The sequence below is a fragment of the Triplophysa rosa genome, linkage group LG20, assembly GCF_024868665.1.
Source record: "Triplophysa rosa linkage group LG20, Trosa_1v2, whole genome shotgun sequence".
Lineage (NCBI taxonomy): Eukaryota > Metazoa > Chordata > Actinopteri > Cypriniformes > Nemacheilidae > Triplophysa > Triplophysa rosa.
In genome coordinates, this window is record NC_079909.1 from 1400211 (window position 1) to 1427798 (window position 27588).

Below are 27588 nucleotides of genomic sequence, written 5' to 3' on the forward strand. Positions count from 1 at the left end.
AACAGTCTGCAAACGTCTGGGGACTGAGGAGACAAGTTGCTCAAGTTTAGGAATAGGAATGTTGTCCCATTCTTGTCTAATACAGGCTTCTAGTTGCTCGACTGTCTTAGGTCTTCTTTGCCGCATCTTCCTCTTTATGATGCGCCAAATGTTTTCTATGGGTGAAAGATCTGGACTGCAGGCTGGCCATTTCAGTACCCGGATCCTTCTTCTACGCAGCCATGATGTTGTAATTGATGCAGTATGTGGTCTGGCATTGTCATGTTGGAAAATGCAAGGTCTTCCCTGAAAGAGACGACGTCTGGATGGGAGCATATGTTGTTCTAGAACTTGGATATACCTTTCAGCATTGATGGTGCCTTTCCAGATGTGTAAGCTGCCCATGCCACACGCACTCATGCAACCCCATACCATCAGAGATGCAGGCTTCTGAACTGAGCGCTGATAACAACTTGGGTTGTCCTTGTCCTCTTTAGTCCGGATGACATGGCGTCCCAGTTTTCCAAAAAGAACTTCAAATTTTGATTCGTCTGACCACAGAACAGTTTTCCACTTTGCCACAGTCCATTTAAATGAGCCTTGGCCCAGAGAAAACGCCTGCGCTTCTGGATCATGTTTAGATATGGCTTCTTTTTTGACCTATAGAGTTTTAGCCGGCAACGGCGAATGGCACGGTGGATTGTGTTCACCGACAATGTTTTCTGGAAGTATTCCTGAGCCCATGTTGTGATTTCCATTACAGTAGCATTCCTGTATGTGATGCAGTGCCGTCTAAGGGCCCGAAGATCACGGGCATCCAGTATGGTTTTCCGGCCTTGACCCTTACGCACAGAGATTGTTCCAGATTCTCTGAATCTTTGGATGATATTATGCACTGTAGATGATGATAACTTCAAACTCTTTGCAATTTTTCTCTGAGAAACTCCTTTCTGATATTGCTCCACTATTTTTCGCCGCAGCATTGGGGGAATTGGTGATCCTCTGCCCATCTTGACTTCTGAGAGACACTGCCACTCTGAGAGGCTCTTTTTATACCCAATCATGTTGCCAATTGACCTAATAAGTTGCAAATTGGTCCTCCAGCTGTTCCTTATATGTACATTTAACTTTTCCGGCCTCTTATTGCTACCTGTCCCAACTTTTTTGGAATGTGTAGCTCTCATGAAATCCAAAATGAGCCAATATTTGGCATGACATTTCAAAATGTCTCACTTTCAACATTTGATATGTTATCTATATTCTATTGTGAATAAAATATAAGTTTATGAGATTCGTAAATTATTGCATTCTTTTTTATTCACAATTTGTACAGTGTCCCAACTTTTTTGGAATCGGGTTATGTATATGTATTTGCAGTTTTTTGTGTTAGTAAAGAACTCAATCAGATATATATCACATATATTGGTTGATTTATTCATTTTTTTATATTTTGGATTTTTAAAAACAAGTAGAAGTCGTGTTTGTTGAATGTCATTTTACCTAGGTGAAATGACCACAGTTTTAACGTAAGACAAGGAATCAGGTTGAATGGAATTTACGTTTGTTTTACACAGAGTGAACGACTTCAACATGAGTTTAGCATGTGTCAGAGTTTAGCATGATGCTAATAGCATCACTGTTGGCATACATACCCCATGTAGACGGAGCAGCGAGAGATGAACTACAGTGCACCTTTTTGTCTGTACAGTACATGGTGCGTGTGCAGTCAGCGGATATGAGAGATGCGCGTCAGTCAGCAGAGACTCGCGGTCCGGTGGACCCACATGTGAGTATAAACGAGCCGTGAAAGACAGGCTGTGCGCGTTCACGTTTACATGTTTACTTGCGGATTTGAGTGTACTGACGGCTGTGACGTTCTTGCCCGCATCACGGGAAACAGAAGATCGGCTTGGAATCGGCGAGACGTGAGACTGACTGATCTCTTGCCGGTCAATCGGTGCACCTCTACTTTTATCCAAAGCGACTTACAGATAAGTGAAACAATGGAAGCAATTAGAACAACATAAGGACAACAAAAAGCATAAGTGCAATAAAAGAAAATTTGTCTTATATAGAGTACCACAGTATACAGAGCTAAGGTTTTTTTTTTTTAGTAGAAAAGAGATAAGTCAGAACTGATCAGTCAGGTGTTGACGGAAGAGATGTGTTTTCAGACGGTTCTTAAGATGGCTACAGAATCTGCTGGGCCCTTATTCTTAAAGCTTCTAAGAATCCTCTAAGAAAGCTCTTAATTTGGCTTAAAAACTTTTACGTAGGAGTCTTAGCTTAAAAGTGATTCAGGATCAATCTGAGAGCAACTCTGAGCAAGGAAAAGTCAAAAACTTTTATCTTAGTGAGGAGGCGGGGCTGACCCCGTTGCTATGTCTTTTGAAGACTGTGATTGGTTGGTTGGCCAAGAAGGAATTAGAGCGCTTTTAAGTATAGGGTCATTAGTTTGAAATTGCACGTCATTTTTTTCTGTTACCATACTCATGCACACACACAGACACACACATATATTCTTTATTTTTTTATTTACCATGCTGTTAATGTCAACGTATTTGATAGAAAATGAACAGTGACACAATAAGTCTCTGTAAGTGCTGTAATTGTTTGTGTGATCACTATAGAAGATTGTGACAGAACCAAATCATTTCTGCTGTATAGCTGCATTTCTCCAGTTGCTAAATATGTTAATGTAGTGATTTCTTCTATTTCTGGCGCTATGGCATTTCTGCGCTGTTTTGGAGATGTTGGCGTGTCTAATAGGATCGGTCACAAACATCTAATGTGTTGTATCTTATTAACTCACTGTCATTCAATTCATTGTCATTTTATTTTATAGCGCTTTTACAATTTGCATTGCATCAAAGCAGCTATAGAAGAAAACCAAAACCAAGATAATCAAAAGTTGAACACACACACAAAATCTGATAAACCTTAAAAGTAATATGGAAATTGTCATGCATTGCAACACAGTTCTTCTCACTTTTCATGTTTCGTCCATTTTCTCTGCTGCTAAAGAAACTCTTAAGTCTCTTAAAAGTCCTCCTCGCTACTCCTAAAATTTTGGACCTTAAGAGCTCTTTTAAGGGTTAAGATTCTTTATTAATTACTTTCTTCTTTACTAGGATCTTTTCTGTAATTCTAAGGGGAAACGCCCACATTTCTAAGAATTTTCTTGAATTTTGTGACTAGGAGCAACTCTTTGCGATAAGATTTTTCATGAATATGGGCCCCTGATCTTGTAGCAGCGGGCGGATCATTCCATAAATGTGGAACCGATCCCGAGAAGGTACGTGAGAGAGATTTTTTACCTTTTTTGGATGGCACCACAAGACGTCGTTCGTTTGCAGAGCGTAGGTCATTACGCTACTAAGAAGAGTGCAGCACAGAGCATGTTGGATGTGGCGCTGCTAATGGCGAACTCATCTCAACTAAAGACAGTACTGCATGCAGGGCCGCAGCATCGCTTTTATGTTGCTCTTATTGTGCTTATCTCCTTTTCCATCTCGCTGCAGGTCATTGTTGGCCTCTTATTAATATTCATTGGTTAGTTTACTTTTATTATGTCTGTTTTATTTGAGCTAATTTTGGTCTAATTTCGTTGATGTATTTTTCTCTTGTTCCCTTCAGTTAAGTATGACCTGAATGATGCTAAGAAACAGCCAAGGCTAAACACAATGAATGATGCGGCCACTATTTTTGTGTTCTTTACTGTTCTTATCAACATCTTCATCACAGCGTTGGGATTTGAGTCTGGACAGTAAGCAAATCTTGTTAATAAATGTAATCTTTTTTCAAAACATAAAATATAGTCAATCATTTGTGAGTTCAGTTAACTGAGGTAATGTTTGGATTAGTATTTTATTTTAAATAAACTTTTAAGTGAGCAGCCAGAAAATGTTTTTTTTCTATAATATGTTTGTCTATGTTTGTCATATTGCAACTCTTTATTCTTCACATCAAAATAATGCCCAGACTGTATTTTTATTGCTAATTTTACATGCCTTTCCCATGATTCAGAAGCAGCGTAATACCTGGTATTGCTCTCGCTCAGACCAGCTCTTATAACATCTCAGAAGATGTATAAGTTACCCAAACTGCACACAAGGACTGCTCACATGTGACTGCATTGACACACACTGTGCCCATCAGGATAATTAAATATAATATGATAAATACTTATAAATATATGTAATATGTAAATATACACTGTAAACAATCAGAATGTGTATTTTTGCCATCTCTCTCTCTCTCTCTCTCTCTCTCTCTGCATTACTAGCCTGGTATTATCTTTGTCTTTGTGAGCATAGCAGAAGCAAATGTGTAATCTGATTTTTGTACTTTTTATAGGTAACTTGATCAAGGGTATCTGACAGCTATACAGTCATGAATAAACGTATTAATTGAAGAATTAACTGCACATTTTTATGCTTTTTTATGTGTATTTATTTCGTAAAACCAAGTTGTTTGTTTAGTTGTAAATACATTCGCGACCGCTGGGAGTCGCTGTTAATGTAACGCAGTGAATAAAAAAAACCCAAACGTTTGTCTGACTGACCAGCTGTGGTTTCGAATCGCTCTCGCGGTACTTTGACGTCATCCGCCGGTCGGTCTACGCAGCCGCATGAAGTCGAACACGTCTACTGACTGCACATCATGGCGGGTAATTCAAAAGAGCAGCAGCTGTCTCTGCAAGTTTATAACAGCCTTCAGGTAGTTTTCCTTACATTTTACTCTTTATACATTTAAAGAGTAATGAAATCGTTTGCCGATGTTTCGCGTTCTGCGCTTCTGTTTAGTGGCTGTTCAGGGCACCACCAACGGCAGCGTTAGCTAACAGTTAGCTTACGTACATATTTGTAAAACCCTTATAAAAAAGTAATTATAAGTTATTATAGCTATCGATATGATAACGCATTCGTGTTATCAAGCTACAGTGACTCTTGCTAGCGATGTATCTAACGTTACAATCAGACTTTATGTGTGACTCCTATGAGGATCATCTATAAAGTCGGTGACGTTAACTTGATATAAATTACAAGAAACCAGAACAAATATGAGATTATTCAGATGCGAACTACGTGTTGATGGAGAAAACATGATTTGTTGTCAATCAGAGTCTGGGATGTCCTCTGGTGGATGGGCTTTCCCTGAGGGAGGCAGACAGCATCCAGGAGCTCCTCTGTTCACCTTCTTTACATCGCACTGATATTCTCAAGTGGATTTACGTGAGGTCTGCTATCTGAGGAATGGATTTTGTCTCTACTAAATATGATGATTAAGCATACATACACAGAGTGACCAAGCATGATGATAATAATGACACATCTATTATAACCAGTACTAAAAACCTTCCTGTGTTGGTTCTTTTGTATGTGCATTTTCTTACAAAGCATTTGTCCTTCCCTACTGGAGAAGTTTTCAGCAATTAAAACAAGTCAGATTGAAGAATTAGTTAAAGGTAATCTTTTAATTGTTGTATTTTTTTGTGGCAGAAAGGAAATGTGCAACTGACACATGCTGCTTCTGTTATAATTATTCATAATTGTTGTGTTTTACTCTCAAATGCAGAACTCACTCGGTTTGGGCATGAAATGATGCTATGCAAAGCTAATGACCAGGATTTAATAAAGGTGTGTTGTTAAAAGATTTTATTAAGCTCATTTGGCCCAAATTAGTTAACAACCGGTTTTTTTTTTAAATGCAGGTTTTATTTGATCTGTCTCTTGTGTCTCTTATAGGGCATTGCACCACCCTTACGGCAACTTGTCTTTCTGGAACAGCTTCTAATGATTGTTCAAGCAGACTCCTCTATATCTCCAGGGTATGTGTGCCACTTTCCTCCTATATTATCCTATATAAAAACATCAAATGAATTTGCATGGCCTTCACAATTAATGTAGTATTTAAATTTAGATGCTTAATGTCTCTGATGGAACGGTGGTAGGTAGTCAGTGGTATTTTTGATACATTTAAAGGAGACATTTGCTTAACCTGAGTTTTGCAATCAGTTATTGATACAATAGCTTTGAACAAAAGTCTTGAAAAATTGCATTCTTAACTCTTTGACATGCTTTTCACTTGTTGTTGGTTGGATGTAGTCAGAACTCATCTTCTGGAGATGAAAGTGTGAAGAATGAGGATCTTCTTGGACTGCTGATGTCTCAGGATCAGTCTTCTGACCTGGATCTGGTCCTGAACCCAACCTGCAATCCCTGGTCTGCACAAATCCGAGAACATCTGATACGAACACAGTCTGCACCCAACAAGATGAACGGAAACCACAGCAAACCCAGCGATTGCATAAACAGGTATGTGTATGCATACTGTAAGTACTTTATTGGTTGTGTAGACAAATGTTGGATTGCAGTTGACTTACGCTTGTTTACGCCTCCAGTTCTATATACTGCAATTGCGAGTACAATAACAGTTGTTCATGTCTTTTGTCATGCCATCTGTTGAAACAACTGTAGTGCAACATCCACCCAACTATTATCTTCTCTTTATTGTTGCCATGTGCAATTAATAACTCTGTGTAATAATAATTAAGTGCAATATTAATTATATCCTCCAGATAATACACTATCTATTTTTATACAACTTTTTCTGTAAATTATATTTCATTCATTCTGCTGTATATAGCACATACCTTGTACTACAATAGTCTATTCTTATTTTTTACTTGTACATATTTACATACATGCATAGCTTTACTCTCTATATCTTTATCTTATGTTTATTGTATTGTATTTCTTAATTTTTATACCCATAGGCCTTTATTTAAATCATTGTGTACTGTATTCTATTGTGTTATGGTCTCTGTGTACTGTTGTTGCTGTTTCTGTGTTCTGGATGCTCCTGTCACCAAAACAAATTCCTTGTATGTGCAAACATACTTGGCAATAAAGCTCTTTCTGATTCTGATGTGCTGCCACTTAATGTAATGTACAGTACTATATGATAATAAAACAGTTACATTGTTATTTATATGACAAATGCAGGATTGTTGTATTCTTTTATTAAAGAACTGATTCTGAACATTCTCGCCTTGGAAGTCATGGAGAAGAAGATCTAACTGAGGCCATGGCACTTCTGCAGTCTACCCAGAGTACATTAGAAAAGCTCCAAAAGGAGGTAGGACCATTATACACCTTCCTCCTCATTGATGTGTCATTGTTCTTTTACCAATACCATCTGTCAGTTATTGTTATACTTTTTCCACATAATTATGTGCTATATCTGTTTTGTAGTGTGAGTTCCTGCAGACGCATCCGTCAGGTTCTGCAGCTGCACTGTCACCCTGTGCACTGAAAGTGGCCATATCTGACATGTCTCAGTTCATGACTGCCTTCAGTCACATCTACAACACAGACTTTAAGAGCTACTGTCAGAAAGTTCCTCCTGCTCTCAGTGCCAGCACTAATGTGTTCCAGTCTGTACATCAGCTCCTGCACACCTGTAATATGGTAAATCCCCTTTTCTTCATTGGCTTGTGGTTTACTCGTTGCAGTCATATTAACTAATAAGACATCTTATTTTCCTGTACTTTCAGTAAAATAGATGAAAATTGGTTTAAAGTTGCATGTAAATAATTAGCTTTTTTTCATTCTGTAGGAGCTTGCGGCGCTTACGCAGCTGTCTGAAGCGTCACTGTCACTTACACAAACAGTAAGAGAGCTGCAGACCGACACACGGTACTGGTCTCGAGGAGAGAAGCACACACTACGTGAGTTTTATACTGCGCGTTTCTGCGAAGCCTTTTCCCAACTTTGAAAAGTGAACAGTTCAAAGCTGTTCTATTACTTATGTCTATTCATAAGTAATAGTACAGCTTGCTCTTTTAAATAGGATCTAAAATGTTAATTGAAGATTCAGGAAAGGGATTGTATTATACAAATTTATCTTTTGTTTTTGGGAGATACTTTCTTACCAGAGCACTAGTGCAAATGTGGCTCAAGATATGAGCAAGTACTTAAAGATACAATTTTGTATGAACACTAACTGAAGTCCAGAACTAATACAATTTAAAACATAGTATTACTATTTTTACTGGTATTATTATTACTATTATAAATAGTTATTTATTACTGTAGATTCTTCTTATTTACATAACTATACGTTTTTAGATGTCAACCTTCCAAGTAGAGATGCACCGATTGCAATTTTCTTTGCCGATTCCGATTTCCGATTTTATTACAAGTGAAACCTGCCGAGTCCGATTTTTGCCGATTCCGATTTTCTATCCACAATCTATAATTGACAGTATACTGTATATAAAACCATATTAACTTTTCTTCAATACACATTTTTTTTATTTTCATTGAATAAATGATTGAACATTACAATTTCCCCAAATTTCCCTAAATGCAGTTCTCCAAGCTGCATTAAATTACAGAATCTTCTCTTTCCCAAACAACTCTTAAATTGAATAACTCTGTGACTGAAAAGAAGTACAAATAATAAAATATAACTAAACATGTCACTTAATTTACCTTTTTCACTTTTGTACTCATCTCACAAAAGTCTAAGATAACAATAAAATACTTCAACTTTATTCTGGTCTGTTTCCGTTTATGAAACTAACATTGCTTTATTTCATTTTTTCTGAAATGTAAAATAAATTGTCTTTATCTTGTGTCTGTAGTATTAAAAGAAGTGAGTTGATTTTTGCTGCAACTTCAATAAAAAAGTTAAAAATCTTATGAGTGAATTCTACTCTAAAGATGTATATGTATTTGCAGTATTTTTGTGTTAGTAAAGAACTCAATCAGATATATATCACATATATTGGTTGATTTATTCATGTTTTTATATTTTGGATTTTTAAAAACAAGTAAAAGTCGTGTTGAATGTCATTTTACCTAGGTGAAATGACCACAGTTTTAACGTAAGACAAGGAATCAGGTTGAATAGAATTTACGTTTGTTTTACACAGAGTGAACGACTTCAACATGAGTTTAGCATGTGTCAGAGTTTAGCATGATGCTAATAGCATCACTGTTGGCATACATACCCCATGTAGACGGAGCAGCGAGAGATGAACTACAGTCTGTACAATACATACATGATGCGTGTGCACGCGCGTGCAGTCAGCGGATATGAGAGATGCGCGTCAGTCAGCAGAGACTCGCGGTCCGGTGGACTCACATGCGAGTATAAACGAGCCGTGAAAGACAGGCTGTGCGCGCGCACGTTTACATGTTTACTTGCGGCTTTGAGTGTACTGACGGCTGTCACGTTCTTGCCCGCATCACGGGAAACAGAAGATCGGCTTGGAATCGGTGAGACTGACCAGCCGGTCATACGAAAAACCGGCCGATTCCGATCTCGGTGCACCTCTACTTCCAAGTTATTGCTGCTATCAGTTAAATAATAGATCTTATCTTTGGATCTTGCTTGAAAGAATATGTTTTTATATATTTTAGCCAACCAGTTGGAGGAGCTGAAGAACAAATATGTGGCTTTTCTCTCACTTCACCAATCATAACTCAAGAGGAGTCTGTAACCTGCCTCTCTTACTGTCTCAGCAATAACGTACAGCTCATATTTTGAATGAAAGATATGTGTGATAAAGAAAACATGAGTGCTGTTTGCATCTACTATTTTGTATTTTAATGTTGCTGTTTGCATCTACTGTTTTGTATTTTAATGTTGCTGTTTGCATCTACTGTATTGTATTTTAATGTTGCACAAAATTAAAGCAAAGCTGTCATGTGACCTGGCTGTTATTCATCGCTAAACATTTTCCCATGATGTACATTTTGTCATCTGTTATTGATGTTTATAACATAATTGTATTAATTATAATAAACAATTTCTCATGAGGTTTCATGTTGTCTGAGTTATTAGTGAGTGATTTGACTTCCAAATATGTAGCAGTAGTATATTACAATTATTTATTTCAGTACTTGAAATATGCAGTCAGAAATTAGTGAAACACGGGGTGTTGGCCATTTACAAATTAAATGTTCAAACTAAAGCAATATCTGCAATGTTATTGCCTGTTCACAGTCTGGTGGGAGGGACTTTGTCTAAGTATTTAAGTAGAACAATTATCATAAAGTACCAGAAGTGTTGGCGTACCCAACAAAATGGAGAATCAGACTCTCAATCAGTCATGGGAGGTAAGTAATAACGTTTTTATTTGCAAGTTAATCAAATGCGCAATACTTGTAAATGTAATTTTTGTTCCCTCTTAGTCTCCTGACACAGAAAAAGGACATCGTCCCTTTAACATGAATCATTACGCTACTAAGAAGAGTGCAGCACAGAGCATGTTGGATGTGGCGCTGCTAATGGCGAACTCATCTCAACTAAAGACAGTACTGCATGCAGGACCTAATAAATCCTTTTATATTCCTCTCATTTTGCTGATCTCACTGTCCATCGCACTGCAGATCATTGTTGGTGTCCTACTAGTCTTAATTGGTCAGTTAATATTCATACTTTTCATATTAATCGTTTTTGTTTCAATTATTAACTGATGTTTTCTCTGCTGTCAGTGAAGAATGACCTGAATGATGTTGGGAAACAGTCAAGGCTCAACAATATGAATAATGTGGCCACTGTTATTGTGTTCTTTATTGTGATCGTCAACATTTTCATCACAGCGCTGGGATTTGAGTCGGGAAGGTGAGATATATTACANGTGCGCACTCAAAATGCGTTCCGTGCGTCCACGAATCCTTTGGTACTCTTGCTCTCGAGAGGTCCTCCTGCGTGTTCCAGGCATTATAGGCTGTCAAAAGTAGTCAACCAATCAGGGATAGGCTTCCACGGCGGGCCAATGAAAACGCGACCTCTTACATGGCATCTTATTGGTTGAAAGTGACTCGACGTTTTCAACGAAGCAAGATGGATCCACCACGTTCTCAGGTAACAATATTAATATATTTGATGCAACATTATTAGTCAAATGTGTATTAGAAATGAACAGGGGCATTAGGATGCTTTGTAGGCTACATATAAACGTCAGTTTAACTACCATGTTATTCAGACAAAACAGGCCAACACCCTCAAGTTCATGTGGTCCTCATGCATGTCCTACACTAAACATAGTATTGTCAAAATAGTACTAAATTGATTACCGAACAATTTAGATTGGTGTCTTAAGTTAGCTTTATTCTAAAATAATATTTACTACAAGTAACGGTACATATCAAAACAATAATAGCACTGGAGCATTTGGAAAATCATATAATATTCTATACCTATTTGGTTATGCATTTAATGCGTTTGCAGACAGACACTGTAAGTGTTCTGCATTCAGTGTTCCAGAAGTTCAGGGCATAAAACTGAACTTCTATGCAATATACCAAACGCTCCCTTACCGTTCATTTATAATATACATTTGATTAATAATGTTGCATCAAATATATAAAAATTGTTACCTGAGAACGTGGTGGATCCAGAGGCGTATTAAGACCTCATGGTGCCCCCCATCCACCCACCTACCCACACGCAAGAATCCACTCATTAAAAGGTTTATATATTAAAAGATTTTATAAGAATGAAACTCAGCAATTTACAATGTACTATTTTACAAGAATTACACATTAACATGACACTTTTGTAGAAAAGAACACGAAGAACAACTCTTTTCATCAAGCATTTTTAACAATTAGGCCTACTGTAGTTAAGAGGTCGCGTTTTCATTGGCCCGACGTGGAAGCCTATCCCTGATTGGTTGACTACTTTTGACAGCCTATGATGCCTGGAACACACAGGAGGACCTCTCGAGAGCAAGAGTACCAAAGGATTCGTGGACGCACGGAACGCATTTTGAGTGCGCACACGCTCACTGAGCGAGAGGAGAGAAAATTCATAAGAGAGCAGCGTATAGTTGAAAGCGCGCGTCCAGTTTTGTGCACGAGCAAAGGAAATCGGCGTGCGAGCGGAGAGATTCGCGCGCTCGTATGACAAGAATGCGCTCTCGCCTTGTAATAATGCGCTCGTGACATTTGTCATTATAATAACGCCATACATTACGAAACAGGCTGTGTATGCGCGTCAAGTTTAAACGGCTCGTCCGCGAGACGCGCAACGCGGGGAAGAGTCGCGCGAGTATGACACAGGCTGTGTGTGCGGTCTTCTGAATTGGACGGTTCTTTAGTATTTATTTGCCTAATGATCGATCTGACTCTGCAGATGCCATAATAACACACACTGTCTCTCTCCTGCCTTCTGTATGTTTTTTTTTTTAATGACGGACGTTTATGCAGTTGGCTAGGGCAGTGCTGATTAGGCATAATGGAGGTGCGCTCACTCAGTTGGTTAGCAAGAATGCCACTCAAAGCGGGCTTGGAACAGACGCGTTTCCTATTTTTCACATCGCTTCCACATCGCAGCCTCTTGCGATTAGCAAATCGCAACGTCTCACATCGCGATTGCGATTCGATTAATCGTTCAGCCCTAATCAACATTGAATTTTGCAGGTTTTAAACAGACTGTGAAATTCGGTGTCTGGGGTAGACCCTAGCCGCCTGCTGTTAAAAACCAGTAAGCCCTGCACACGATTGAGCCTCGATCTAACTAGTAAGAATTAAACATAGCGTCTCAGTCCTACAACATTTTGTTTACATACGAGTAATCTAAATTAGTAGCTTTACATACCTGATTTCAGTACAAAAAGTTCTGTTGACACATAAAATCTTAATCTTTTCATACAATGTTTTCGTGAGATGACAGAGCTCCCCGTCTGCAGCACCGGGAGTTATCCCCGGTCTGCTGCTCATGCGAGCCGGTCCACTGCTCATGCGAGCTGGTCCGCGATCGCAAAACATACAAGGGATGATCAAAAGTCCAGACACTATGCACATGATAAACAACGTAAAACTTGCTTCACTGCTTATTAGTTGTTGTCCGTAATGTTTGCTAGTTTCCTTGTGTAGTGATAACAGCAGAGCTCTCGTTCTTTAAGTGTGCCCTGCACCATTTTCCTTACTTTTGTATTATTCAAACGTTTTGTACAGTATTTTTATAGACTCAAGCACAGCAAGTACAGCGTGATGACGTCACGAACATACTAATTACCACGTAAAGCCACCTTGCACCATAGTGACGGGTAATAATAGATTATGACGGATTTTTTATGACCATGTCAGTTAAAATGACGGACAATAAAACGGGCCTATAGGCCCTATAGGCCCGTCAGTTAAACAGAGTGGATGTAGCCGCGGATGATGAGAGAAGATGAAAAGAACGATTGACAACTTTTTTGTGAATAATGTTAAGTTAAGGCCTGATCTAGGGCTGCAGCTATCGATTCTTTTACTAATCGAGTATTCTACAGATTTTCCATCGATTAATCGGGTATTCGGATAATAAGTACGTTTTCTTTATTAAAAAGCAATACTAAATATACAAGAGAAAATAAGACAGGTCTCTTAAAATGAGTAAAACAACTCATTTGTTTCCTTTTTAGAACAATTAGTTTTTATTGCTGAAATAGCATACATTAATATCTGTGAAAACTAAACCCATTTAGTACATTCCATTGCCATATTAAATTCAAAATGCAATATAATACAAATATATAAATAAGAAACATGAATAAAAATGGAAATAATAATTTCAAACAATAGCCTATGACTTTTATTTTGGCAGGTTGTCAGAAGACGCTTATTTTTTAGTATGTCTGTTTCTTCACTCAAACAATAACATGTTTGTGAAATAAACTCTCAGCGCAACTCTGGAGGTGAAGTTCATGTCCTCATTCAGCGCAGACGCAGACAAATTCATGAGCATCACGCGTGTAGCACGTTAAACTGTGCAGTTCATTCACTCAGACACGCAGACCAGACAGATGAAATGTGTTTTAACAGGATTCGGTGTCCACTAGTCCGCATCTAGTTTGATGGACTCAATGCAGCCGGAAAACAAGTTTCACTCGTAAAATAGACTAAAATATCAGTTCACCATTTCAATAAGCTATTTATAGGGCTGTGACGGTGGCAGTTTTTTACCACCGCGGTGGTAATAGACAAATCGACCGCGGTGGTGCGGTGGTTGAGAAATATATATTATTTATATAAATAATATTTATATTATTATATTTGCGTGTAGCAACCACATGACGAGTGGAAGAGAAATATAGACCTTATTTAAATACTTGAAATTGTTAAATAATTGAAATATGATATCTGAAATAAATGAGGATGAAACATCCGTCAATGTTTAACGCGCAAATCCATCAGTGAAACGGCACACTACAGCATATAAAACATTTAAATAAACATCAGTAAATAATGAAAACTTAAATGATATAAGAAAGCTAAATACTAAATAAAAAAGCTCTTGTTGCAGTAACTTCAGTCAGTGGCGTATTAACCCTTACAGTCCTTAACAATTCCATTTGAAACAAACTGTTTAAACCTACATTGGCTTTCCTATTCAGATTGCCATAAAAACTTTACTTTTTCCGACTCGTTGATGTGAAACTTACTTGTTGACATTGTCCAGATTAAAATGTGTACAGCTGCACTAAATGCGCGTTCAGAAGATGTGCACAGGAGCGCAAATGAAGAGATGTCTCTCCGCAACCGCGGCAAAACCTGCGCGCGCTCCGACACTAAGCAAGCGGGTCATAGCCAGTTTTGATTTTACGTATCTGTTCATTTCACAATAAGATCCATTGCAAAACCCGCAGAATAACCTGGGTTTTGCCGTGCAGGCCCGCGCTCGAACGCACCAACGGAAACGTATGTCAATAATTTCTGTTAATTTAAAATCTTTTAAATAAAACCATCCACAACTGAAAGGCTACAACTAGCAATCGTTATCGCAACTCTCATATTTATTACACCTATATTTGTCAGAGTGACGTGCACTACCGCCGGTGGCAGTTCACCACCGTCATGGCACTTTACCATCGCGGTGGTGCGGTTGTTACGGCAACCGTCACAGCCCTATAAACTATCAGTTATTTATCAGCATGAGAAACACGTGTGAGCGTGTGAACAGACTAAAATGCGTGTGTCTCACGGTGAATGCGTGGGACTTGAGAGCCCTGTAACATGAATAGAGTTTAGCGGGCTGTGCGTCAGTAATAACGGTCCGTGGGGAAACGCAGTGCTCCGTGTGTACTGTAGTTAAATGGATTAAACGAGGCTTCGAGGCAACAAAAATTGCCTCGATGATTTTTTGTATTCGAATAACTCGAGTTACTCGAGGAATCGTTTCAGCCCTAATATTTATTTTCAAATGTTTATTTCTTTTAATTTGATGATTATAACTGACAACTAATGAAAATCCCAAATTCAGTATCTCAGAAAATTAGAATATTACTTAAGACCAATACAAAGAAAGGATTTTTAGAAATCTTGGCCAACTGAAAAGTATGAACATGAAAAGTATGAGCATGTACAGCACTCAATACTTAGTTGGGGCTCCTTTGCCTGAATTACTGCAGCAATGCGGCGTGGCATGGAGTCGATCAGTCTGTGGCACTGCTCAGGTGTTATGAGAGCCCAGGTTGCTCTGATAGTGGCCTTCAGCTCTTCTGCATTGTTGGGTCTGGCATAACGCATCTTCCTCTTCACAATACCCCATAGATTTTCTATGGGGTTAAGGTCAGGCGAGTTTGCTGGCCAATTAAGAACAGGGATACCATGGTCCTTAAACCAGGTACTGGTAGCTTTGGCACTGTGTGCAGGTGCCAAGTCCTGTTGGAAAATGAAATCTGCATCTCCGACATATGAGTGAAATTTTTACTCTAAAGATTGTACAAACCCGATTCCAAAAAAGTTGGGACACTGTACAAATTGTGAATAAAAACAGAATGCAATGATGTGGAAGTTTCAAATTTCAATATTTTATTCAGAATACAACATAGATGACATATCAAATGTTTAAACTGAGAGAATGTATCATTTTAAGGGAAAAATAAGTTGATTTTAAATTTCATGGCATCAACACATCTCAAAAAAGTTGGGACAAGGCCATGTTTACCACTGTGTGGCATCCCCTCTTCTTTTTATAACAGTCTGCAAACGTCTGGGGACTGAGGAGACAAGTTGCTCAAGTTTAGGAATAGGAATGTTGTCCCATTCTTGTCTAATACAGGCTTCTAGTTGCTCGACTGTCTTAGGTCTTCTTTGCGCATCTTCCTCTTTATGATGCGCCAAATGTTTTCTATGGGTGAAAGATCTGGACTGCAGGCTGGCCATTTCAGTACCCGGATCCTTCTTCTACGCAGCCATGATGTTGTAATTGATGCAGTATGTGGTCTGGCATTGTCATGTTGGAAAATGCAAGGTCTTCCCTGAAAGAGACGACGTCTGGATGGGAGCATATGTTGTTCTAGAATTGGATATACCTTTCAGCATTGATGGTGCCTTTCCAGATGTGTAAGCTGCCCATGCCACACGCACTCATGCAACCCCATACCATCAGAGATGCAGGCTTCTGAACTGAGCGCTGATAACAACTTGGGTTGTCCTTGTCCTCTTTAGTCCGGATGACATGGCGTCCCAGTTTTCCAAAAAGAACTTCAAATTTTGATTCGTCTGACCACAGAACAGTTTTCCACTTTGCCACAGTCCATTTTAAATGAGCCTTGGCCCAGAGAAAACGCCTGCGCTTCTGGATCATGTTTAGATATGGCTTCTTTTTTGACCTATAGAGTTTTAGCCGGCAACGGCGAATGGCACGGTGGATTGTGTTCACCGACAATGTTTTCTGGAAGTATTCCTGAGCCCATGTTGTGATTTCCATTACAGTAGCATTCCTGTATGTGATGCAGTGCCGTCTAAGGGCCCGAAGATCACGGGCATCCAGTATGGTTTTCCGGCCTTGACCCTTACGCACAGAGATTGTTCCAGATTCTCTGAATCTTTGGATGATATTATGCACTGTAGATGATGATAACTTCAAACTCTTTGCAATTTTTCTCTGAGAAACTCCTTTCTGATATTGCTCCACTATTTTTCGCCGCAGCATGGGGAATGTACTTGCCACTGCTGAGAGCACATCTAGAGCTTTCATTGTTGCAATACCTAAATTCAAATTGGTCCCACTTCTATTGACTTTCTTTCGGTCTTATTGCACGTCCCAACTTTTTGATTTATCATGACCAAAATACCATTTGCTGACTTCAATGATTCAATGATAGTTTCTTTCTTTAAAATAATTTAGTTCTAAATTATTATTCCTTTATTCACAAGTACAGTGCAACTTTTGAATCGTTGAATTCTTTTAATGTTATAAAGACACGCAAATAAACTAAGTTAGGACAAACTATAGGGTGCCCCTCCTCAGCTGCCTATTCTACGTCTTGATTCATAGCTCTTGATCAATTATTAATTCAGAGGATTTGATCAATCCAGGGACGGCTCCGTTCCCCATCCAAATGTTCTTCGGTGGACTGGCTGTGGGCACTCGGAACTCTTGTCATGTTCAGACCGAAATGATGCTGTAATGGCTCTGCGAAGTGCCATAGAATGTACGCAAGATAATCAGATGCTCAGTAGGCGTGATTTAGTGCCAATGACAAGGTAGTTCAAAACACCCAACCATTACCCGCCTCAGTGTAAGGCATGTGATCTGTTTCACTACCAATTTGACTTCATTTAATGCTCAAGAATCGAATCTACAGATTTCAGTTAACTGTCCATGTATGTGCATGACTTAAGTGAATAGTGTACGGGTCCTGTGAGCCTTCTCAGGTTCGGTGTGGTACAATGTTCGATTCGTGTACATGGTATTAGTAATTGTTTATCACTAATCGTCGGCATTTCTCTACTTACATCAACAAATTTTGCACAGTGGATACGGATGTTTTCCTTACCATTCTGTACCCAGAAAGTTGCGTAAAATCTACTGGATTGGAAATCACGCGTTGGCCAACACATGCTAATGCTAATCCTTTTCCTTATCAGTAGTTCGAGATTCTTGACGGCACACCCAATGTTAAGCACTGTTGATTGGTGTTAGTATGCTATAAAATGAACGGTCAATAATCTTTAGATGAGTATATCACATATATTGGTTGATTTATTCATTTTTTTATATTTTGGATTTTTAAAAACAAGTAGAAGTCGTGTTGAATGTCATTTTACCTAGGTGAAATGACCACAGTTTTAACGTAAGACAAGGAATCAGGTTGAATGGAATTTACGTTTGTTTTACACAGAGTGAACGACTTCAACATGAGTTTAGCATGTGTCAGAGTTTAGCATGATGCTAATAGCATCACTGTTGGCATACATACCCCATGTAGACGGAGCAGCGAGAGATGAACTACAGTGCACTTTGTACTGTACATACATGGTGCGTGTGCAGTCAGCGGATATGAGAGATGCGCGTCAGTCAGCAGAGACTCGCGGTCCGGTGGACCCACATGTGAGTATAAACGAGCCGTGAAAGACAGGCTGTGCGCGCACGTTTACATGTTTACTTGCGGTTTGAGTGTACTGACGGCTGTACGTTCTTGCCCGCATCACGGGAAACAGAAGATCGGCTTGGAATCGGGAGACGTGAGACTGACTCGATCTCTTGCCGGTCAATCGGTGCACCTCTACTTTTATCCAAAGCGACTTACAGATAAGTGAAACAATGGAAGCAATTAGAACAACATAAGGACAACAAAAAGCATAAGTGCAATAAAAGAAAATTTGTCTTATATAGAGTACCACAGTATACAGAGCTAAGGTTTTTTTTTTTTAGTAGAAAAGAGATAAGTCAGAACTGATCAGTCAGGTGTTGACGGAAGAGATGTGTTTTCAGACGGTTCTTAAGATGGCTACAGAATCTGCTGGGCCCTTATTCTTAAAGCTTCTAAGAATCCTCTAAGAAAGCTCTTAATTTGGCTTAAAAACTTTTACGTAGGAGTCTTAGCTTAAAAGTGATTCAGGATCAATCTGAGAGCAACTCTGAGCAAGGAAAAGTCAAAAACTTTTATCTTAGTGAGGAGGCGGGGCTGACCCCGTTGCTATGTCTTTTGAAGACTGTGATTGGTTGGTTGGCCAAGAAGGAATTAGAGCGCTTTTAAGTATAGGGTCATTAGTTTGAAATTGCACGTCATTTTTTTCTGTTACCATACTCATGCACACACACAGACACACACATATATTCTTTATTTTTTTATTTACCATGCTGTTAATGTCAACGTATTTGATAGAAAATGAACAGTGACACAATAAGTCTCTGTAAGTGCTGTAATTGTTTGTGTGATCACTATAGAAGATTGTGACAGAACCAAATCATTTCTGCTGTATAGCTGCATTTCTCCAGTTGCTAAATATGTTAATGTAGTGATTTCTTCTATTTCTGGCGCTATGGCATTTCTGCGCTGTTTTGGAGATGTTGGCGTGTCTAATAGGATCGGTCACAAACATCTAATGTGTTGTATCTTATTAACTCACTGTCATTCAATTCATTGTCATTTTATTTTATAGCGCTTTTACAATTTGCATTGCATCAAAGCAGCTATAGAAGAAAACCAAAACCAAGATAATCAAAAGTTGAACACACACACAAAATCTGATAAACCTTAAAAGTAATATGGAAATTGTCATGCATTGCAACACAGTTCTTCTCACTTTTCATGTTTCGTCCATTTTCTCTGCTGCTAAAGAAACTCTTAAGTCTCTTAAAAGTCCTCCTCGCTACTCCTAAAATTTTGGACCTTAAGAGCTCTTTTAAGGGTTAAGATTCTTTATTAATTACTTTCTTCTTTACTAGGATCTTTTCTGTAATTCTAAGGGGAAACGCCCACATTTCTAAGAATTTTCTTGAATTTTGTGACTAGGAGCAACTCTTTGCGATAAGATTTTTCATGAATATGGGCCCCTGATCTTGTAGCAGCGGGCGGATCATTCCATAAATGTGGAACCGATCCCGAGAAGGTACGTGAGAGAGATTTTTTACCTTTTTTGGATGGCACCACAAGACGTCGTTCGTTTGCAGAGCGTAGGGATCTGGCGGGAATATAAGTCTGCATTAGCGAGTGAAGGTAAGGGGGTGCCAAACCAGTGGTGGTCTTGTAGGCCAGGAGCAGAGTCTTGAATTTGATTCGAGCGACTATAGGGAGCCAATGTAACTTAGTGAAGAGAGGAGTGACGTGCGCTCTCTTCGGTTCATTGAAGACCACTCTTGCCGCCGCATTCTGGATCATCTGTAGAGGTTTGGTTGTGCAAGCTGGAAGTCCAGCCAGTAGCGCATTGCAGTAGTCCAGTCTGGACAGAACAAGAGCCTGGATTAGGACTTGCGTAGCATGCTCGGATAGGAAAGGTCTAATTTTCCTAATATTGTAGAGGATGAATTTACAGGACCGGGTGGTGCTGGCAACATGATCACTGAAGTTAAGCCGATCGTCGATCACCACTCCCAGGTTTCTGGCTGTTCTGGCAGATGTAATGGTTGATGAGCCCAGTTGAAGGGAGCTCTTGATTCCCCTTTACATTTTTATTTTACAGTACTATTTAAAACTGCTTACTCATTCATTGTAGAGTTGCGAGCGCCTCTCTCTCATGTTGCATGCAGCGCTGGAATAACATCAAGAATGAAACAATAAATTAAACACGAGGTGTTATTGAGTCGTGTTTAGTCACTATTTTATAGGCCCTACTCGTTTCATGTCTGACAACAGAACAGATATGTGAAAATAGCAATCAATTGTGTTAAAATAGTTTAATGTGACCGAGCAGAGAGTAGAAGAAAAACAGGGCCCGTATTCTTAAAGCTTCTAAGAATCCTCTAAGAAAGCTCTTAATTTAGTTTAAAAACTTCTACGAAGGAGTCTTAGCTTAAAAACGATTCAGTACCAATCTGAGAGAAACTCTGAGCAAGGAAAAGACAAAAACGTTTAACTTAGTGAGGAGGCGGGGCTGACCCCGTTGCTATGTATCACACAGTCTTTTATATACTGTGATTGGTTGGTTGACCAAGAAGGAAAAAAGAGTGCTTTTAAGTATAGGGTCATTAGTTTGAAATTGCACATGTCTTTTTTCCTGTTTTACTGTACTCACGCACAAGTGCGCACACACGCACGCGCTCTATATATATATATATTCTTTATTTTTTATTTACCATGCTGTTAATGTCAACGTATTTGGTAGAAAATGAACAGTGACACAATAAGTTTCTGTAAGTGCTGTAATTGTTTGTGTGATCACTGGTTGTGACGGAACGAAATCATCTCTGCTGCATAGCTGCATTTCTCCAATTGCTAAATATGTTAATGTAGTGATTTCTTCTATTTATGGCGCAATGGCATTTCTGCGCTGTTTTGGAGATGTTAGCGTGTCTCTTGGATCGGTCACAAACATCTAATGTGTTGTGTCTTATTAACTCACTGTCATTCAATTCAATGTCATTTTATTTTATAGCGCTTTTATAATTTGCATTGCATCAAAGCAGCTATACAAGAAAACCAAAACCAAGATAATCAAAAGTTGAACACATACACAAAAAACAATAAAAATAAAAAATCTGATAAACCTTAAAAGTAATATGGAAATTGTCATGCATTGCAACACATTTCTTCTCACTTTTCGTGTTTCGTCCATTTTCTCTGCTGCTAAAGAAGTCTCTTAAAAGTCCTCCTCGCTACTCCTAAAATTTTGGACCTTAAGAGCTCTTTTAAGAATTAAGATACTTTATGAATTACTTTCTTCTTTACTAGGATCTTTTCTGTAATTCTAAGGGGAAATGCCCACATTTCTATGAATTTTCTTAGAATTTTGTCACTAGGAACAACTCTTTGCGCTAAGATTGTTCATGAATACGGGCCCAGATTTCAAGTGTCAATACTAGACCAAACACAATGTGATGATGTCACAAATATGCTAATAAGTGTGTGAAGTCATTAGCGCCACAGTTTCTCAAAATCCTGTGGGAAAAACTGCACCCCCATCTAGGGCAAGCAAAAAAGTATTGTCGACAAATATTTTTGTTATATTTAGTTGACCACTACTGTCCTGATTCAAGAAATCAAGAAATATCTGAAAAAGCATTTCATTCGAATATTCGAAATAAGTCCATGCAATGTACATACTGTATGAGCGCGACTGGAGATGACAGATAAAACATACAAAGAGCAGCGGCTTTATTTCTGCTCTGACAGATGTGAGACAGCACCGAGCAATGTATGCGTGTGTTAAAAATGGAATGGTGAGAAAACATTCTGCTTGGTACGTTTTTCGTCGTTAAACCAAACTTTTAGGTCTTTAGCCGGTGTTGTCCGGCATAGTTTAAATCGCGCGCGCTTCTCATAATGTTTATGCATGATGTCCGTATGCGGAGTATCTTGTCTCTTGTGGCTGTTCATCAAACGCCGCCAAAACAAAAGTTCACAGAAAAAATCTGAAGTCTAACTAAAGTAGCGCGTGCAACATCGCGAGGCTACTCTCCTATTGCAACACTTCCACTTCTTGCCAGGGACAAAATTTTATAAATTGCTTATCATCCAAGTACAATAAAAATCGCACTATTGCCACCTAGTGGTCCAACTGGGTAACTACTACCTTACATGCATAACCTGTGTTACAGTAATTTAAGGGTTACATATATTTTGCAGCTCCAGACAAATTTTATTTGGTCGGAGAAGGCCCAAAATGGCTCTTTTTGGTTGCAAAGGTTGCCGACTAGACATATGAACATAAACATTTGTTTTAAGTAAAAAAAGTATATATTATTTTATGTCTGACAACATAAACATTAAATATATAAATGAATATGAACAACAACGGCTTTATTGGGTATTCAGTTGTATTAAAATACAGCAAGTTCCGCTGTCATCACGAGAAATTGATCTGGGAATGTAGGGTGTGCGGTTTTTATGTTGTGATACAGGTCTTAAATTTCATTCATAATTAGGGCTGTCACGATTATGAAATTTGATTGACGATTAATTGTCTAATAAATCATTGCGATTATGGCGATTAGTTGTCTGTTTTAGGGCTTTGGCGATTATGACGATTAATTGTCTGTTTTTGAGCTTTGACATTTAATTCTCATACATTTTTGATTCAGCGATTGAAACGACCATATTGTTCTGAATACAAGACTATGTTTTTTTTCTTGGAAATACATCGGAAAAAATTGGGTCATCATATATTTAAGGTTTAGGCTTTTACCTGTCAATAATACAACCGCCAAATACTTGTAAATTAAGTAAATTGATCAGGTGTGAATTGAAGCCACCATTAAAATACTGTCAGTCATAGAAAAGCTTCTAGTCTGTTTTTTTCTCACTTGCAAGACTACAGTAAAATTTTACTTGTGTGTTAATGAAATGTTGGTAGACTGGTTTTCACACTGAGATTTGCTTAAATAATATTAAATTGTACTGCAGGTAATTTGTATATGTTTTAGTTTTTTTAAAGTGATTGTGTTGTGGTGGTACATTTGACAAGTATTACCATGCTTTAGTAACAATATATACACTAAAATATGCAATATGCAGATACACTACAGGTCCCCCTAGTGTCTTCTATAGAGATGTGCGATAATTGCGATGATCCAAAATCATCGCGATGAGGTCAAACAATCGCGATGAGACGATTATTTAATAATCGTGACAGCCCTATTCATAATGGTCTAAAAAAGGTCTTAAAAACTCTTAAATTTGACTTTGTGAAACCTGCAGAAACCCTGCTTGTAGAAAGCAGTGTGTATGGTTTGTAAATACGCGATCGGTTTGTCATGTGTGTTTTCGCGTATAGAAAACGTGACTCTTTGTTAGGAGTCTGTTCGCTTATAGAAAACAATGTGTTTGTGTTTAAAGACGAGACCTTGTTTCTCATTCACTTTGTGACCCTTCTTTCTTTTGTCGTTGGAAGCACAGGCTCACAGCTCTGGCTGCGGTTTCTGCTGATAATGGGGCTGAGACTAGCAGCTCATTTGCACTTAAAGAGACACACACCAAAACAGCGCGTTTCTCATCGCATGCAAAACTGGGCAACTAGAGCATGGTATAATAAAAGATCTGTGGGGAATTTTGAGCTGAAACTTCACAGACACATTCTGTGGACCCTATGATTTATATTACATTTGCGTAAAAGTAGAAAAAAAATCTCTCCTTTAATATAAGAGCCTGCATTATTGTGATTTGACTGCTACGGCATTGTGGCGCTAGTGTTTAATGCAGCCTTCCTGAATGCGATTGCAGAAGAAGAAAACACAGCGCGAATTATGATGGAGTGCAAACGATACCGAACCAGCAAGGTCTGGGAAAGTTTCACAAAACTTACAACAAAGAAGGCTGTTGTGTGCAATACATGCAAGACGGAACTTGCATTTCACGGGAGTGATGTAGGAACACTTAAAGAGGAAACATCCCGGCACAAATTAAGCCGGTGAGTGTTCTCCAGCTAACTCTGTAAATCCTTTTTATTAGACAATGCAGTACTAATAATAACAACAAACAGTGTTGATAGATGTTTAACAACAATAAGAGCTTAGGAGTTAAGACTGTTTTGATAGGACTGTTAATACCTAACACTATTAGGTATTATAGAGGTAACTGATAGGTGTCTTATGACTTGTCTTTGTTTTGTTCCATATCCATGATGATTTACAGAAGATGTTAGGAAGAATTTTATCATATCTCTTACTCAGTCTCTCTGCTTGTCATTTCATTTTTACTATACAAATATTATAATTTTATAATAATTGTTTGCAGATTCATATTTTACCATTCTATGTCCTGAAGGAAATTCCCCCTGTTCCGTTTCAGTTCTAAGAAAAGCAGTGGGCCTGTTATGGATGACTTTCTTTTGAGGAGGAATTCTTGTACTCCTCAGCAAGCCACTGCTCTTACAGTCAATTTTGAACATGACCGTTAAAGACATGAGACATGTTAAAGACCTCTTTCCATGGTGGATGGGGAAGGCTTTCGTGAAATGGTTTCTGCATTCAACCCTGGATATATCCTTCCATCAAGAACCTACTTAACAGGTTTATTGGAACAAAAATATGAAAAAACCTGCCAAAAGGTAAACATGCATCTAATGCAGAATTGCAAATACATGTTTTAGGAACAATCTATGATAACATTGCAATATTAGTTCCAATATGTAGTTAACTGACTACCAACGTTCATGACAATGGATCAAATGTTGTGGCTGCAATGAAATTGCTAGCAGAGAAACATAACTGGGTCTCTGTTCGCTGTACTGGGCACACACACCATCTTATTGTGAACTATTCCCTTAGAGAATAGCATCCACAAAGCTCTGGTAGCTGCAAGGGCCTAGGTTGAACATTTTAAGATAAGTGAACTGGCCAATACTAAGCTGAAAGAAAAGCAGAAGCAGATGAACACACCAGAGCATAAGCTGATACAAAATGTCAGTACCCGATGGAATAGCACCTACTTTATGGTGGAGAGACTGCTGGAGCAGCGCTGGCCCATTACTGACACACTTTCTGATCCTGAAGTGACACCAAGGGGTAAACATTACTTTGATTTGAAGCCTGATCAGTGGTCACTGCTTTTGAAGAGCTGACCCGGGGTCTGCAACCTTTTCAGTGTGCCACTGAGTTTCTTAGTGGTAAAGAGTATGCAACATTATCATGCCTTCCTCAGCTTACAAAAGGGCTACAGAGGTCTGTTCAACATTCCCTTAGCTTTTAAACAACACCTGGAAAAGCTTTTTTAACCACAGCTTCTAAGGAGTTAACTGAGAGGTGGGGGAATATCAGCACTTTCATCAAGGAGAAAGACAACACAGTTCTTCTGTCTGCAGCCCTAGATCCAAGATATCAAAGCTCAAGTTTATACCTGCTGAACAGAGGATAGAGGTTCAAAGCACCTTCAAAGTCCTTACTATTAAAGCAGTAAAACTGTCTTGGAAACCTACAGAAGAAGGGCAGCTTCAGGGTGTCAATGTTCCTAGGAGAGAGGAACAGTCAGTGCAAGAAAACCTCCTCCAGTCTGACACAGAGAGCCTTAGTGAAGAGGAAGAGTTGCATGAGCACCAAAAGATTCAGATGGTGAGAAAGGAAGTACAGATGTATTTCTCAGAATCACAAATACCCAAAACAAGAAGATCCTCTAAGTTGGTGGAAGGAAAATGAGGGACATTTCCCAAACCTATCAAAGCTTGCAAGATCTTTTCTTTGCATTCCTGCTACATCCACTCCAGCAGAACGGATCTTCTCTGCTGCAGAAAACATTTGCTCACAAAAAAAGAGCAAGCCTGTCACCTGAACATGTTGATATGCTGAACTTTATTCACTTTAATTCGGCACTTATTTGAACCCTTGTTTCAGAAATGAATGTCTTATAATGCTCTCCAGAGATTTGTTTACGTTCAAACATTTTTTCATTTATTTTTGTTTATTGTTCTGAAAGAGAACAAAAAAGTATAGTTAAGTTATAAGTGTATAGTTGGTTCAAAGTTTATTAAAACAACCATTTCAAAAGCTGATGTAATTGTCTGTCTTTATTTATTAGTTAAAATATATATAACTCAATGTTTTAACTATTACCTTAAAAGCTGAATAGTCATTTAAAACCTACTGATTAGTCATTGAATTAATCAACGATTTTATCGATTAATCGCCACAATAATCAACAGATTAGTTGATTATCAAAATAATCGTTTGTTGCAGCCCTACCCCCATCCGCCATGTTAATTAAGCAAAGAATGAACAATACTCCCTGTTGTAACATCTACCCGTTGTAAAAACAAAAGTGACATCTAGTGGATAGTAGTAGCAATAACATTCACGTTGATGAACTATTACTGCATGTTCACTGCTTGCGGAAATATGAAACAAAAAATATTTTGAGAATCGATATTGAATCGACCACATAAAAAAAATTGAGTTAAAAAATGTGCCCAGCCCTTGACTGTGCTACGCTGGTAAATTTATTCTTTGCCACTTAACCGTACCGTTAAGTGGCTTAAACAAAGTGACTTGGAGTTTGACATATTAAAAGTTATAATAAAATTTGATAAAAATTACAATTAAGTTATATAAAACATTACTTTTATTCAACCAAACAGAAATGTTTTTTTAATCAAATAAAGCTTTTTTATCATTTCAACTAACTTTTCAGCCCACAATAGCCAACTGAATTAACCTAAATTCTTTCTAAATGAGCAAAGCTCATTCACATCTTGCATTCTCTGTGGTTCACTTTAAATGATTCAAGGATCTCTTATATTCGCTAGTGCTGAAAAGTTCAATAGTTTAAATGAATCGGTTCAAATGAGTCATTCGTGTGCAAGTTGTTCTGAACGCAACGTGCGTTCATACTAGCGAACTCGCTGTGTACAGTATACGCTGATTCAACGATCCAACTGCACAGCTAAAGACATTACAATGATGTCATGTTGATTTAATAAATTTCAAGAAATTAAACGTACTTGGATGCAAAACAAACAGCCGTGAAACACAGGCTGGCTCTTGTTCTGCAACTCTTTTTAGCGCCTCAGTGTGCTGATAACGAAACAGCGCCTCCACTGTGGCGTAATGTTGCAACTGCAGTTACTAATGACAGTCTGTGAAATGCACGCAATATTTCTCGCAACATAATTTTGGCGAGAGCCTGAGGCGGCACACATTTGACGGAGGCGGCCGCCTCCAATTTCTCTATGCAGGAAAAACCTTGTTTGCACAGATCAGTTTAATTTTTTTTTCTGTAGCACATGC

At 38.4% G+C, this 27588-nt stretch overlaps 4 protein-coding genes across 4 annotated transcripts in view; all 4 read left to right on the forward strand.

Annotated features, from left to right (window-relative positions):
- The window catches only part of LOC130571615 (ninjurin-1-like), a 34722-nt gene extending 30769 nt beyond the window's left edge, over positions 1-3953 (forward strand). Inside the window, exons 2-3 of the mRNA XM_057362740.1 lie at positions 3336-3531; positions 3616-3953. Coding sequence (XP_057218723.1) covers positions 3336-3531; positions 3616-3749 — 330 coding nt within the window. The 3' untranslated portion in view covers positions 3750-3953. The remainder of the gene's footprint in view (positions 1-3335; positions 3532-3615) is intronic.
- A 634-nt stretch (positions 3954-4587) lies between these two features.
- haus7 (HAUS augmin-like complex, subunit 7) lies at positions 4588-9856 on the forward strand. The gene is made up of 10 exons (XM_057362334.1): positions 4588-4698; positions 5103-5218; positions 5379-5446; positions 5557-5618; positions 5727-5809; positions 6087-6296; positions 7011-7119; positions 7236-7451; positions 7600-7711; positions 9411-9856. Exons 1-10 carry the CDS (start codon positions 4642-4644, stop codon positions 9470-9472), a joined length of 1095 nt encoding a protein of 364 aa, XP_057218317.1. The 5' UTR covers positions 4588-4641; the 3' UTR covers positions 9473-9856.
- Positions 9857-10068: 212 nt separating this feature from the next.
- On the forward strand, positions 10069-26004 carry LOC130571616 (ninjurin-2-like). The gene is made up of 4 exons (XM_057362741.1): positions 10069-10109; positions 10185-10413; positions 10488-10617; positions 25674-26004. The coding sequence occupies exons 1-4, from the start codon at positions 10077-10079 to the stop codon at positions 26002-26004; spliced, it is 723 nt and encodes a 240-aa protein (XP_057218724.1). The 5' UTR covers positions 10069-10076.
- The window catches only part of timeless (timeless circadian clock), an 81909-nt gene continuing 72623 nt past the window's right edge, over positions 18303-27588 (forward strand). The window contains exon 1 of the mRNA XM_057362742.1: positions 18303-18324. The gene's annotated coding sequence lies outside the window, so the exon portion shown is untranslated. The remainder of the gene's footprint in view (positions 18325-27588) is intronic.